Raw genomic sequence first — 15,587 nt, 5'->3', positions numbered from 1 at the left:
AAGGGGCGCCCCGGCACCGTCGCCGAGTGTTGACTATCTAAAATCAGATTATCCTTCCCTGGCAAAGGTGAAGGCCCCGAACAAGAGTCTGGCTCCAAAAGAGCAGCGTCAGAACCCGGCTGTGATTTCTGAATTTCGATTCTGATTGTGAAGTATTGGCCCAAAATCCGGATTGGAGCCAGGGAAGGGGGTAGTTTCCACCATGGAGTGAGGATTTTAGCGGATACAAAGCTCATACATTGATTATGGTTTCCTTCCATTTTAACCTCCAAAACACGGCTAAACAGGTTTCTTAGGGCTTCAACCGTTGAGGTAGGGGTGCAACTCGGGTCGGGTTCAACCCAGACCCGACGGGTCAACCCGAATTTGGGTTGGGTTGGGTCGGGTCAAGGTTTTCGCAATTCGGGTTGGGAAAAATCAACCCGAATTGGAAATCGGGTTGGGTCAGGTTGGGGTGTCGGGCAACCAAACCCGACCCGAAACCCGACAAGTATTCCACTATTGCTGTATTCCGATATATGTAGAGTTATTTATTAAGTCTTTTACGATTTAGACTTTCTTTCCTAGCAAAATAGCAAATACAACTCAGCCTTTCTTTTCTTTGGCTTTCCCCAAAATCATAAGCCCTAAAAAATGAACTATAGAAAGTTTAGAAGCCATAAATCTCTTTTCTTCTTCTTCTGTTCTCCGTCTCTCCCCACGGCTCCTACCCCACGCCTTCACCTCCTCCATATCTCCGTCTCCCTTGCTTCGGTAAGAGTTTAAGACTTCACCTTCGCCTCCATCTCTCTAGTCTTTCTGGGTTTGTTTTGTGAGGTTTGGAGTTGATTTCTTCTTGTTTTTCCTTTGGATTTGGGATCTGTCCTGCTAATAAATAATTTCTCCCAGATTCTAAATCTTAAAGCAATCTTAAGGTGTTATGAGATGGTTTCGGGCCAAAGATCTAATTTTGCGAAATCCAGGCTGTATGCGATCAACGTTCCCAAGTGTGACGCTTCCTCCTTTGCAGGTATCCTGGGTTGTGCCTTCGATTTTCTACCAGCTTTTTATCTTGGCCTTCCGCTAGGAGTGGGAAGACCAAATAAACATTTATGGATCCTCATTATTCACAGAATTGAGCGGAGATTGGACACCTGGAAGCGTAACTTGGTATCCAAAGGTGGTAGGCTGGTTCTCATAAAGGCAGTTTTATCAAATATTCCGATATACTTTCTTTCTCTCTTTAAAAGTCCTGTGAGTGTAGCTCAGAGAATTGAGCAAATCCAGAGAAGATTTTTGTGGGGAGGATCGAGTTCTTCAAAAGGGATTCCCTTGGTTAAATGGAGTGCGGTTTGTCTCCCTATAAAAAAATGGAGGATTGGGACTTAGGAGGGTTCAAGGTTTTAACAAGGCTCTATTGGGAAAGTGGCTTTGGAGGTTTGGCGAAGAACAGTCTTCTTTGTGGGTTAGAGTTATTGGCAGTAAGTATGGGTTCACGAAAGGAAACTGGTGCTCTGCTGACAATTATAAATTCAAAGGTGTTTCGGTGTGGAGGGATATTTTGAAGGTGGAGGTTCTTTTTACGAAAGGCATTCGTTTCAAGGTCTATGTGGGGGATAGGATTTGTTTTTGGCTGGATCCTTGGTGCTCGGCTGTGCCTCTCAAGGAGCTTTTTCCAGAGTTATTTTTGGTGTCGTCTCAGAAAGGGGCTTGGGTCAAGGACTGCTTCGAAAGAGTGAATGCGAAAGTGGTTTGGACTCCCAAGTTTAGAAGAGCCTTTTTTGATAGAGAATTGAATTATCTTCAAGGATTCCTATCTCTATTAGAAGCTTGCTACATCAAGAAATCGGGCGCAGTTCGTCGAGTATGGATTTGGAGTCCTTCTGGCTTATTTTCAGTTAAAACTTTTTACCATCACCTGATTTTTAGTATAGCGGAGCCTTTGTCTTCCTCAATATGGAAGTTCTTTTGTCCGCCGAGAGTTGCTTTCTTTGGGTGGTCAGTTTGCAATGGTCGTATTCAGACAATGGATTTTTTGAGGAAGCGTGGAATGTGGTTGGTGGATCACTGTCCTCTCTGCTTATCTGATGGCGAAACAATAGATCACCTTTTCATCCATTGCAAGGTAGCTAGAGACATTTGGGGTCTCATTTTCGCTCGCTTTGGGGTCTGTTGGGTCCCATCCAAAACTATGGTTGACTTCATTAGGAGTTGGGAGTGGAATCCTTGGAGAAAGAAAGGCAGGATTCTCTGGAAGATGTGCCTTGTGGCTTCGTGGTGGTTCTTGTGGAAAGAGAGGAATGCGCGAGTCTTTGAAGGAGAGGCTAGGTCTCCCTATTGGATTTATGTAAAGTTGATAGCTGCTGTCATATCTTGGGCTCAGAGCCTCCCTTTGTTTCGTTTTGTTTCAGCTTTTGACCTTTGGGAAGGTTGGGCAATCATCTGTAAGGAAGGGGTAAGCAAAGTGAAAATCATCCAATCTTTGCATCCTCCTTCTGATGGGCTAATGAAGCTTAACTTCAATGGTTCGTCTCTTGGTAACCCTGGAGAAGCAGGAATTTGGGGTTTATGCAGAAATGATAAGGGAGAAGTTCTTTGGGCTTACTCGGGACCTATCGGAGTAGTGGACTCAAATGAAGCAGAGGTCAGAGCTGTTCATAGCGGGATCAAGTATTTGGATAGATCGGCTTTTGACAAAATCATAGTGGAAGGGGATTCCTTAAATATAATTCGCTGGCTTTCGGGTGAGGCGATCCCTCCTTGGAGATTTTTGCATTTTTTCGAAGAGATTGAGGACCTGGTTCAGGGTTCTTCTATTGTGTTTGATCATGTTAGGAGATCAGCAAATGCTGAAGCAGATTCTCTAGCTAGGAGAGGTGTTTTTAGGGTAGTTTTAGAGTGGTTTGATTATCTTCCTCCTTGACTTATTGTAATTTTTTCTCTTCTCTTTGTTTCTCTTCAGGTCCATCTTGGTTCTGTTTTTATATAAATCTGCCTTATTCAAAAAAATAAAAATAAATGATTTCTACTTAGTTTCTATTGATTATATGTTTGGATTCGTTCGTTATTTGTGAGATTTGAGGTTTTTATGCTGAAAAAAGCATTTTTGTTGATTTTTCTCTAAGATGTGGGTTTCTTTAAAGATCTACGGGATTTATGATTTCTACTTCGTTTTTATTGATTAATGTTGCTATTTGCTGGATTCATTATTTTTTTCTTTTTGAATGATTTGAAGTTTTTGTGCTGACAAAGGGCATTTTGGAAATTGGGTCGGGTTGAGGAGAAATCGGGTTGGGTCGGGTTGAACCCCGTCGGGATGGAAATCGGGTTGGGTTGGAAATATGGGTTCCTCGGGTCGGGTTGAGGCCAACCCGACCCGAGTTGGGAATACCGTAGAAGTTAACCCAGAGAACTTCCATACCTTGAATGTAGTCACTGCTCCAAGTGGATAAAGAGTGCAGGTGACTACCCCAAACCTCGAAACCTTTAGTCAGGACCTCAGCAGCCTCCTTCTCCGAATCTAAAATAAAGAGGATGTCATCTTGTGATATTATATTTATTATAGTCTAATAATCTCTCATTCTCTGCGCAGTCTGGAGCCCCTTATTATGTCACGTTTGTTTAAACTTATAGTTGCTTAATCCTAAGATTTGTTAATTTGTCATATGATATCACATTACATTTATCTTGTTACAAATTTTGTTTAGTAATCAGTAATTTTATTTGTAAGTGTACGGGTGTGTCTCCGTTTTTGGATTTTTGTAATTGCAGACCCCTTGTATCCGTGTCGACACTCGACATGCGAGTCCGTGTCCACAGATCATAGGTTTGGAGTTTTAGTGAAGGCATGCAAGCCATTTGGAGGTTGAAAGGTTAAATAGAGTGTGGGTTAAGTCACTTCAAGTCACTAAAGGACATATCACTTAAGAGGGCCCATCACTCTCAAGACATGTTAAGTGGGGAGGGCCATATTTTCGTAGGAGTGGTGTTGGGTTTTCGTATTTTAATTGGTTTGAAATGAATAGTCAATAGTTTAGGGTTTTGGATCTTGAGGGCGAACACGTCTTAAGATAAGTTGTAGGAAGTTTAGGAATCCTTTTGTATGTCTTTATATGTAGGCTTTAGGGCCATCATTTTTTTAATTTATTTTTTGAAAGGTAGTGAAAATTTTATTCCAAAAAAGAGAGAATTGCATAAGGAGGGACAAGATGTCCCACTGATTTGGATTATTTGTTTTTCCCCAACCCGAACCCGACCCAACCCAACCCGATTTTCCGGACTTGCCAAATGCCCAATGAAACTAGGGCTAAAAAATCCTAATGTCTGGAAGCATAGAAGTGGGAGTAAAACTATGCACGAAAAAGAAAATCCACGAAACTATGCACGAACCATGTATTGACAGTATTGTAGAGGATTCTCAAACAAAAATCCTCTGCAATGTTCGTGCAAAAAAAGAAGAAGAATAAAACTATGAACAGAGAGAGAGAGAGAGAGAGAGAGAGAGAGAGAGAGAGAGAGAGAGAGAGAGCATATCTTAGAAACTTTGGGTTGCAACTTGCAAAGAAAGCGCCGTGCGGAAGATGGAGGCTTTGCTTTAGTGCTTCACGCCTTCACTGCTTCGTGAGTTCGTGACTTAGGGTTAGGGTTTTTAGTTTTGGGAACTTTTTTTAGAGTTGCTGTCTTTAGGATTTCTTGGAAAGTAAAGCAATCGTATTTAATACGGTAGTTTATTTGGTTTGAGTAATCGACAGAAAGTAAAAACCGAAAAGTCGGAAAAAACGTGAAAAAATCAATACATATTCGTCGGGTTACGGGTTGGGTCGGGTTGCCCATACCCCAACCCAACCCGATTTTCAGTCGGGTTGATAATTCCCAACCCGGACCCGGACCCAACCCGAAAAATATCAACCCAACCCGCCCCAAAATCGGGTTGAACCCGACCCAAGTTGCACGCCTAGCGAACAGCACGTCGCCTGAAGATATAACCGACCAACGATGGCGGATAGCATGTCACCTGGAGAGATAACCAACCAACGACGGGGGACACCGTCGTCTGGAGAAACAAGGCCGATGGTAGACAACATGCCGCCTGAAGAGATAACCAACCAATGACCGGGGGATATCGTCGTCTCGAGAGACAAGGCCAACGGCAACACGTCGCCTGCAAAGATAACAAACCAACTATGGAGGACACCACGTCGTCTGGAGAGACAAGGCTGAAAGCCACACTAACGACCGCGCATATAGCTGGACAATGAGAAGTGATTGCAACGCAAACCACAATGAATGCGTAAAACTACGCAAGGAAACCACACACTCGTGTTGTAGGAATCAACCAAGAACACAGAAGGAACCGACCATAGAAGGGACGAGTAACAATGCTAAGGATTGACAATACGAAGAAGAAACCAAACCATAGAAGGGTGAAAAACATTAACTAGTGAAGACGACAAGGCATACGAGGAAGAACAACCACCAACAAGGACTAAGATCATAAAGGGAACCACCAACAACACTCCCTTGGGTGGGACTACATGAGCCCAGAGACAACAACAAGGCAAGAAAAGACAACACCAAGACAACACTCCCTCTTTGGAACTACATGACAAGACTCCCCCTCAAGCCTTCAACTTGGAAAGAAAAGAAGACCTTCAATGGACAAAATCCCTCTTAGATATTTCGTCAAACACTTGGGGTGCACCTTTGAGATCAAGACAAAGATCATAAAAGGCAAAGAAAAAAAATTATAGAAAAGAGAAAATAAAGTGTTAGGGTGGAGTTTCGGGATTCAAATGAGAAAGAAAGAGAGGAATAAGTGATTTGGGGTGGACATTTGGGGTTTTAAGTTGTAAATCTAAAAAAAAGAATGGAGATAAGGTAAATGAGTTGTTTTTGTGTTTTGTTTTGTTTGGGATTTACGACAACCCAAAAATGGGTTTGGAGGGTTGACGGCGAGAGAGAGAGAGGCAAAGAGTTTTTTTTGGGGGTTTACGACAAACCCAAGAGTGGGTTTACGCAAAAGTGCAATAGAGAGGAGAGATTTTCGGAAAAGAAAGGAAAAGAGAAAAATATAGGGAGAGAGATTTGAGGGATTTAAGAGAGAAAATAGCAAAATAGAGAATAAGAGAGATTTTTTAGGGTGAGGGAAACACAACAAACCCAAAATGGGTTTGCGCAAAACGTTGGGGGGTTATAAAAAAAAGAAAAGAAAAGGGAAACAAGGCAAAGAGATTTGCGAGAGAGAGAGAGAGAGAGAGAGAGAGAGAGAGAGAGAGAGAGAGAGAGAGAGATTTACGGTAAACAAAAGAAGGAAAATAAGGGTTACGGCAAACCCAAAGGTTGGTTTTGTGCGAAAGAAAAAAACGCGAGATATGGAATGGCGTAGAGAGAGGGAATGAATTGAGACAAACTCTTCTTCTTTTCCTTCTTTCCCTAGGATCTTAGCTGTGATAGCATGTTAGAATCAGGATAAGAGTAAGAAGAGGAATGGAGAGATGGAGAGTCTCAACTAGAGAGCTCCCATGTAATATGATGTATATATAGACCCAACTACGGCAAAATGTGTACAAGGGCTACAAAAATATCTTGGCGACAAAAATCAAGGGTGAAATGGCTGGAGGAAGGAGATAAGAATACAGCTTATTTCCATGCAATGGCTAGTGCTAGAAGAAGGACGGATAGAATTGAATCGATCTCAGTGAATAACATCTTGTTGAATTCCAAGGAAGATGTTTCCTCTGCTATTGTTGAGTTCTTTGCTCCGCTGTATGCTTCAGAAGGTATGTCCTATCCCTGAAGATGTGGAGTTTAATAGTTTGAATGTGGAGGCAAGTTCGAAGATGGAACTTTCTTTTGAGGAAGAGGAAATAGAGAAAGGTTTGTTCTCGCTGCCTAAAGACAAAGCTCCTGGTCCTGATGGTTTCTGCTTAGCTTTTTTCCAATCTTGTTGGCCGGCTGTGAAAAGTGATATTCTAAGATTCTTTAAGGAGTTCTATGATGGTATGTCTCTTGATAGGGGCACAGGGGCTACATTCATAATTCTAATTCCCAAGATTAAAGGTGCATCTAAGGTGTCTGATTTCCGTCCAATCAGTTTGGTGGGGTGCCTGTACAAGTTATTTGCCAAGGTGCTAGCTGATAGAATTAAAATGGCGCTCCTTTTTATTATTTCTGATAGTCAAAGTGCTTTCGTTAGTAAGAGACAAATATTGGACTATTCTCTTATAGCGAATGAAGTTATTGAAGCTTATTCGAGAAGTGGAGTTGGAGGTGTGTTGTGTAAGTTAGATATGGAGAAAGCCTATGATAGAGTGGATTGGGATTGCTTAGATTTTCTCCTTGGGAGGATGGATTTTGGAAATCGATGGAGAGGATGTATGAGAAAATGCATTTCCTCGGCTTGGTTCTCCATTTTGGTTAATGGGTCTCCAAAAGGCTTTTTCAAGTCTTCCAGGGGCTTTAGGCAAGGGGATCCTCTCTCTCCATTTCTCTTTGTTATTATTGCGGAAACTCTCAGTAGATTGATGTTAAAGGGAAGTAGTAAGGGGCTGTTTGAGGGTTTTATCATTGGTAGAGATAGAGGAAGTTTCGCTTTTGCAATTCGCTGACGACACCATCCTTTTCTGTGCTCCTGATATGAATAAGATTTTAAATTTGAAGGCTACCCTAAGATGCTATGAATTGATCACTGGTCAACGATCAAACTTTCTGAAATCCAGTTTGTTTGCTATCAATTTACCCCTTTTAGAAGCTTTTGATTATGCAAAAGCGATGGGTTGCAGGTTGAACGCTCTTCCTTCCTCGTATCTAAGGCTTCCTTTGGGGGTGGGAAGACTGAGAAAAGATTTATGGACTCCTATTGTAGAAAGAATCGAAAGAAGATTGGAAACTTGGAAAAGAAACCTTGTGTCTAAGGGAGGGAGACTGATTTTGGTCAAGGTGGTGTTGGCTAATATCCCTATGTATTATCTGTCTTTGTTGAATTGCCCAGTTAGTGTGGTGTTGAGAATTGAACAGATCCAAAGAAGATTTCTGTGGGGAGGTTCAAATAATAAAAGTGGTATCCCCTTAGTGAAGTGGGATAAGGTTTGTGTTCCTATAAAGAATGGTGGTTTGGGGATTCGAAGATTGAAAGAGTTTAATCGCGCTCTTTTGGGCAAGTGGCTTTGACGTTTTGGTGTGGAACAATCATCTTTGTGGGTAAAAGTGATTGGGAGCAAGTACGGGTTCTTGCATGGGAATTGGTGTTCGGATGATATTTATAGTAAGAAAGGAGGGACTATTTGGCGCAATATTTTGAAGTTTAGGCAAAGTTTTGAGGCGGGAGTTCGGTTTAGAGTTTACAAAGGGGATCGAATAAAATTTTGGTTAGATGCTTGGTGTTCTGCTGATCCTCTGGCGGTGCTTTTCCCTGATTTGTTCTTGGTGGTGTTGAACAAAGAAGTGCTGGTGAGTGATTGTTTCGAGAGGGTTGATAGCAAGGTGGTATGGAAGCCTAGTTTTAGAAGGAATTTCTTTGACAGAGTTACTTTCTATTACTCATTTGTTTCAATTGATTGAGGGCTGCTATGTGAAGAAATGGGGTTGATAAAAGAATTTGATTATGGGATCCGTCCGGATTTTTCTCAGTGAAATCTTTCTATTTTCGGTTGGTGCCTGCTTCCGGATCCCCTCTCTCAGCTGATGTTTGGAACTTTCATGGTCCTCCATCGGTTTCTTTTTTCAGTTGGGCAGTGTGCAGTGGGAGGATTCAGACTGTTGAATTTCTAAGAAGAAGAGGTATGTGGCTGGTGGATCATTGCTCGCTTTGTTTGGAAGATGGGGAATCTATTGACCATCTTTTTATCCATTGTAAGGTAGCAAGGGAGATATGGGGGTTCATCCTGAAAATGTTTGATATTTGTTGGGTTTTCCCAAATTCTATTGCTGAGCTATTGAAGAGTTGGGATTTTTTGCCTTGGAAAAAGAAAGGGAAGGTGCTTTGGAGATTGTGTTTGTTAGCTTTATGGTGGGTTATATGGAGAGAAAGAAACTCGAGAGTTTTTGAAGGAGTGGCAAAGTCCTCATATTGGTTATTCATGAAAATTATCGCTTTGGTTATTTTTTTGGCGAAGAGTCTCTCTCAGTTCAAATTTGTGTCAGCCTTTGATCTTTCGGAGGGGTGGCGCATTGTGTGCTTTGAAGGTGTGAGGAGAGAAAAGATAGTTCAGAGATGGGAAGCACCTCATGAAGGTTTTCTTAAGATCAATTTTGATGGCTCCAGTTTGGATAATCCGGGTCCAGCGGGGGGTGGAGGTCTTTGTAGGGACTCTCTCGGGCTGGTGTCTTGGGCTTTTGCAGGTCTAATCGGAATGAGTGATTCATCTGAAGCGGAAGTTAGAGGTGCTTATCATGGGATAAAGCATCTGAGTAGAGAGATTTATGATAGGGTGATTGTGGAAGGTGATTCTTCCAATGTAATTAGTTGGCTATCAGGGAGAGTGGTTCCCCCTTGGAGATTCCTTAGTTACTTCAAGGAAATCTCTGACCTCATTTCAGATTCGTCTATGGTGTTTAAACATGTTAGAAGATCAGCTAATGGCGAAGCTGATTCCCTTGCTAGATCTGGAGTTCATAAAGTGGGGTTGGAGTGGTTCGACTTTCTTCCTCCGTGAGAAGTTTTTTCTGTTGTTTTCCTTAGTAATTTTCTGTTTTTCCTCTTTGTATTTTTCGTGGACCATCTCGGTTCTCCTTTTCAATATACTGCCATTTCAAAAAAAAGAAAAAGAAACAATACCCCTCATAATACAAGTAATGACTAAACTATGCTACAACACTCTTCAACAATATAGTTAATGTCTTTTTTTTTCCCGAAGGAGATAGCGATTTTATTGATCCAAAGGAGTCCATATACTTATATCGGGGACAAGATGTCCCACAATTTTAGTACCCTCTAGCTAGTAGTCCCTAGGATCTTAGCTGTGATACCATGTTAGAATCAGGGTAAGAGGAAGAAGAGGAATGGCGAGATGGAGAGTCTCAAAGAGAGAGCTCCCATGTAATATGATGTATATATAGACGCAATTATGGCAAAATGTGTACAAAGGCTGCAATACCCCTCATAATACAAGTAAATGACTAAACTACGCTACAACACTCTTCAACAGTCTGGTTAATGTCTTTTTTAATTTTCCGAAGGCGATGGCGATTTTATTGATCCAGAGGAGTTCCATATACTTATATCGGGGACAAGATGTCGCAGACCCTCTAGTAGTCCTCCCCCCCCACACACACACACAAAAACCGACAAACTTGCTCCCATGTTGCCGGCATACCCCACCAGCATTATCTGTGATTGGCAGACTGAAACTCTACACCAGAAAATAGCAAATACTAGTACCAACAAAGCACAAGTACTAGCCAACTGTTCGCTTTAAGTGCTCCGATCAAAGCAGTCTCTCCTGATGGTTGTGAATCTCTATGGACTCATGCTTCACTCCTTAGCAAGCCGATCAGTGGAGTCAGTTGCAGACCGTCTCATGTTTGGAAAACTTAGGGTTTAGGATTTTGCACAGGTCCCGAATTTCAGTGATAATATTTCTAGCCCAAGAAATGACGTTTGTTGAACCACCTTCCATAATCTAGGGAAGATGTCTATATTTCACAAACCAATTTAACCCCCAAAGGAGGGCTCTTGCTTTGGCTTCTTTGGATCCAAAGATCCCTATTGGTCCGGAAAATGAGAAGATAGAGCGATCGTGTTCACTCGGAATACGCCACCAATATCAGCTCAGCCCGGGTTTGCTTTTGCGCTGCCATCAAAATTAAATTTAATCTATCCAAGTGTTCGTGGGATCCATTTCGGCATTAGTTTCTCTCTCTCTCTCTCTCTCTCTCTCTCTCTCTCTCTCTCTCTCTCTCTCCCAAATGATTGTCCTCTAGTCCTTACAACTTCCCTCATGGATTATACCTGTAACGTGGAAATGTTTAGTACCCGTTATTGTTCTTCGTGAAATGTTAAACACTAAATTGGCAGTTTTTGAACTAAAGCTTAAGTTACTTGGGCCTCAGTTACCCTGTTTGATGGAATTGTGGCATTTTCTAAATCAGGAAGTACCGGGAACATGTCAAGGATCTTTCTTGCCTCTCAAAGGATCTCTGCCGAACTGTAATTGTTGACAACAACCCATTCAGTTTTTTGTTGCAACCATTAAATGGAATACCATGTGTTCCATTTTCTGCTGGACAACCATTTGATGAACAGGTAAACAGAGTTAAAAAAATCTTTTAGGTTGATCAGAAAAAGCTCAGGTTTGTGTGACATGGTTTGTAGAACTGTTTCTATGTTTGTCATTTAGGGTTTTATCTCATTTTACTACCACTTTCTAATCTTATTGTCTTCTTGATTCAGCTTACAGAGGTTCTTCTTCCACTTCTGAAGCACCTTTCTGTGCAGAAAGATGTGAGGCCTGTCCTCTATGAAAGGTTCCACATGCCTGAATGGTTTCAAAAGCATGGTATTCCTCCTACTTCTGATTAGACGTTGTAAATCGGGCACGCCCATGCCCCATCTTGTATCTGCTTGTATATTACTACATTCTTGGGTATTCCTACTTCTAAGGAAATTTGGAATCCCTTAGGACATTGCCCCTCCCCATCCCAAAAAGGGCAATTGTTGTATCTGTGGTTGATTCTTGCCACACATATGCGTGTAGAAAAGGTTTAAACTTGAAATTCTTATTTGTAATTCTTGATATGCTTGTAAGTATGCACATGGGGTTGTATTATTTATGACCATTTGAGAGTTGAAAGAAGCCTTTTAATAGTAGTAATCTATTCAGCTGACAAGAATATCTTAGTAATATATTTATTCAATAAGGATATGCATCAATATTGTAAGGCCTCAACTAATCTTATTGATGCTTAGAAAAAAAAAAAAAAAAAGGAAGGGGAAAAGAAAAGAAATCAAGTTTTATTGGTCGGGGATAATATCAAAAATTTATTAAAAATGTGATTCCATTCCAACGTTGGTCTGGATATTACGAAATTCTATTCCAGTGCTTACCCAACACTAGAATTGGAATTGGAATTTCATTTTTAAGAGAATTCAAATAGGAATGGAATGTAACCCCAAATCCGATTCATGATTCCAATAATCCAAGCACACGGCACCCCTGAAAATTATTCCCCTGTAATGATCCCTACATGAGGCTTCAAAAGTCCTGGATATGGTCAAAGTGAGACTTCGCAATTCATGCTTCCCAATTTTCTCATCATTACTCAATTAACACCTGGTGCAAGGAATTAGATTCATTGATCTAGTCCTTTAGTACCAGTTCTACTATGATCGACTGATCTCTTGACGTGTCTCCTTTTTGCATGTCTATAAGTAGACCTGGCAAACGGGTGGGTCGGGCCGGGTCAACCCGCGGGTGATGCGGGTGCAGGTCCACGGGTCGGGTGAGGAAATGACCCGCATTTTTGCGGGTCAGAATTTAGGTGACCCGCGCGGCACGCGGGTGGGCCGGGTCAACCCGCGGGTCACCCGCAAATATATGGGATTGTAATTATCCGATTTGACCGCATCTGTTTTTTTTCGTAATTGTCATAACCTTTTATATTTTATTAGTATTTTTTTCGTAATTTTAGAACTTTATAAACATTTCTAGGTAATTTTTCATTTAAAACTTTATAATTTAGCTATTTTACTTTTTTTTTTTGTTTTTTTGTTTTGCCAAGCAACATTTGCCAGGTGCGCATCCGTGCACGAGGATGGCCACATGCCGATAAGTTGTCGTAAGAGAAGTTTGGTAGCAAATTCTTGTAAAAAAAAAAACCGAAGGAAATGTTATCCACAATACTGTTTTCTTATAAGCGAACTCTCACTTTATTAAAAGTATGGTATGGCTCACACCATAGGATGATCCAAACCGTCCATTAGATGGGCCATAGCCTAAATAGGTTATGCTCTAAAAATCATTTTCATAGGATGATCCTAACCCTCCAATCTGAATGTTAGAGGGTTGATCCTAACCCTCTATAGATCGGAGGGTTAGAATCAACCAAATGGAAATAATTTTGGGGCATAACCTATTTAGGCTATGGCCCATCTAATGGACGGTTTGGATAATCCTATGGTGCGGGCCATACCGTACTTTTTATAAAGTGAGGAGTTCCCTCGGAAAAAACAGTAGTGCTGATAACATTCTGAAGAAAAATTAAAAAATACGTAAAAATGCGGGTGCCCGGGGGTTGACCTGACCCGACCCGACCCGTGTTTTTGCGGGTTGGGTCACCCGCGGGTTAGTTTTTCACGGGTCACTAAAACTTAGACCCGTGCCCGCAAATTTGCGGGTGGGTCGGGTCGACCCGCGGGCACGGGTCGCTTTTGCCAGGTCTATCTATAAGTTGAGTGTATCCATTGATTTTGAAATATTTATTTAATGGATGAATTCTCCATTAGCATGGCATTTAGATTATTAGTCTTGTCTACAGATAGAATAGACCAATCAACTCCCCCATCCAAAGTGGGTGCCATAAGCAAACTGGGACATGGCTGTCAAAAGAAATTTTACGGCTCACATGATAAGAATGTTTGAGTTTAACCAAGGAAGGGACCCAAGAATACAACTCCTGGAAAACCACATGGACGATAAGAGACATATGATTTGGACAGCCTACCTTGCCGGCCCTCTTTGATTGTACACAACCTGAAGTTACTATGCTTGGATGATTTAATCTGTATCTAATTTAGTGGTATATTTGTAGTCGAATGTGAACCATTGCTTTATAATTGTGGTAGATAGGAAATTGTCTACGTGTTAATATCAAGGTGGAATAAGAAAGACTCAATGTTCCATATGCTCAAATGTTTGGAAGCTTGATGTCAATAGATATCAAAGTAATTCCGATCGTATTTATTTGGAAGTAGTGGAAAGAATAATGGAATATAATAAAAGAATGGGAAATGATAAATGCGCCCCTTTTCATCACATGGGAGACCCAACTGCAGTGTACGTGGCAATCACATCCGTTGAATCCTTCTAATGTAAAGTACATCAGCCTCTATGCAGTCAAGCCCCTATGCAGTCATTGACACACTGCTGTTGGGTGTCCCAGGTGATGAAATGGGGCGCATTTATCATTTACCATAAACACCTCAAAATATCTTTTTAAAAAGAAAGTTGTTACATAAACGAAGTTGCATGATTTTTTCTGGATTAGGAGAGAGTTGAACTAGCGAAGTTGAGTGAGGAGACAAACAAGTTGTATGCATTTTCCTATCTTTCCCTAGAATTCGGTTGGGTGTTGTCCTTGCCCCATTCGAATCTAGAGTCATTCATCACGGCAATCGAAACCCTATCATGCACATTGGGTATATAACCTATATAACCTCCAAATAAGTGCCTTTTTCGGTCACTAAATCTAGACCATCGTAAATTTTATTTTATATTATCAGCGTACCCATTATTTTCGCTGGCGTACCCATTATTTCTATCCACGTACCCGTTATTTCCGGCGGCATACCCCTTGATAGTCCGGCGGCAGACCTAGAAAATCCGGCAGCGTTCCCATTATTTCCGCCGGCGTACCCATTATTCCCCTCTCTGTAACCATTATTTCCATCGGCATACCCATTATTTTCGCAGGCGTACCCACTATTTCCGCTCGCATATCCATTATTCCCTTCTCTGTAACCATTATTTCCATCGGCGTACCCATTATTTTCGCCGGCGTACCCCTTGATATTCCGGCGGCGTACTCTATAATCCGGAGGCAAACTCAGAAAATCTGGCAGCATACCCATTATTTCCGCCGGCGTACCCATTATTCCCCTCTCTGTCACCATTATTTCCATCGGCGTATCCATTATTTCCGCAGGCGTACCCATTATTTCCGCCGACGTACCCATTATTCCTATTCCCCTCTTTGTAACCTTTATTTCCATCAGCATACCCATTATTTCCGCCGGCGTATCCATTATTCCCCTCTCTTTTCCACCGGCGTACCCATTATTCCCCTCTCTGTAACCATTATTTCCATCGGCATGCCCATTATTTCCGCCGATGTACCCCTTGATATTCTAGCGGCGTACTCTATAATCCGGCGGCAAACCTAGAAAATCCGGCAGCGTACCAATTATTTCCGCCGGCATAATGGGTATTTGAACAGGCAGAACCTTGGGTTCGTTTCTATCTTGGCCGTCGGAAATACCTAGAAACTGATGGATGCCTGACACGTGTTGAAAAACTTTTTGGAACGCTAGCAGCTCTATACATAGTCGGTTTGGTTTAGATTTGAAATCTTTCTATGAACCCAGAGTCCCTTGAGCTTGTTTAAATCTTGGCTGTCGCCAATATGATTAGACGGTCGGATCCATGACACGTGGACATCAATATGAAATAGTGGCGTCTTCTATTAATACGCCTCTCTATATACATTATTCCTCTCTCCGTACCCATTATTTCCGCCGGCGTACTCATTATTTCCGCCAGCGTACCCCTTGATATTCCGGCATCGTACCCTATAATCCATCGGCGAACCCAGAAAATCCGGTAGCTTATTCGGGATTGTTCGTTGTAGAAACCTATGTAGATCTGAGGGTTGGGATCATCCAATGGAGATGATTT

At 41.7% G+C, this 15,587-nt stretch overlaps 1 protein-coding gene across 1 annotated transcript in view; it reads left to right on the top strand.

Annotated features, from left to right (window-relative positions):
- Positions 1-11,785, top strand: part of LOC143880240 (Haloacid dehalogenase-like hydrolase (HAD) superfamily protein) — a 28,871-nt gene extending 17,086 nt beyond the window's left edge. Inside the window, exons 5-6 of the mRNA XM_077383069.1 lie at positions 11,068-11,221; positions 11,369-11,785. Of these exons, the coding sequence (XP_077239184.1) occupies positions 11,068-11,221; positions 11,369-11,497 (283 nt within the window). The 3' untranslated portion in view covers positions 11,498-11,785. The remainder of the gene's footprint in view (positions 1-11,067; positions 11,222-11,368) is intronic.
- Positions 11,786-15,587: the final 3,802 nt, after the last annotated feature.

This window comes from Tasmannia lanceolata, unplaced genomic scaffold, assembly GCF_043159265.1.
Source record: "Tasmannia lanceolata isolate RefF3 unplaced genomic scaffold, GAP_Taslan_0.1 ptg000006l, whole genome shotgun sequence".
NCBI lineage: Eukaryota > Viridiplantae > Streptophyta > Magnoliopsida > Canellales > Winteraceae > Tasmannia > Tasmannia lanceolata.
The sequence above is the reverse complement of the archived record's forward strand: the minus strand, read 5'-3'. Positions and strand labels throughout refer to the sequence as shown.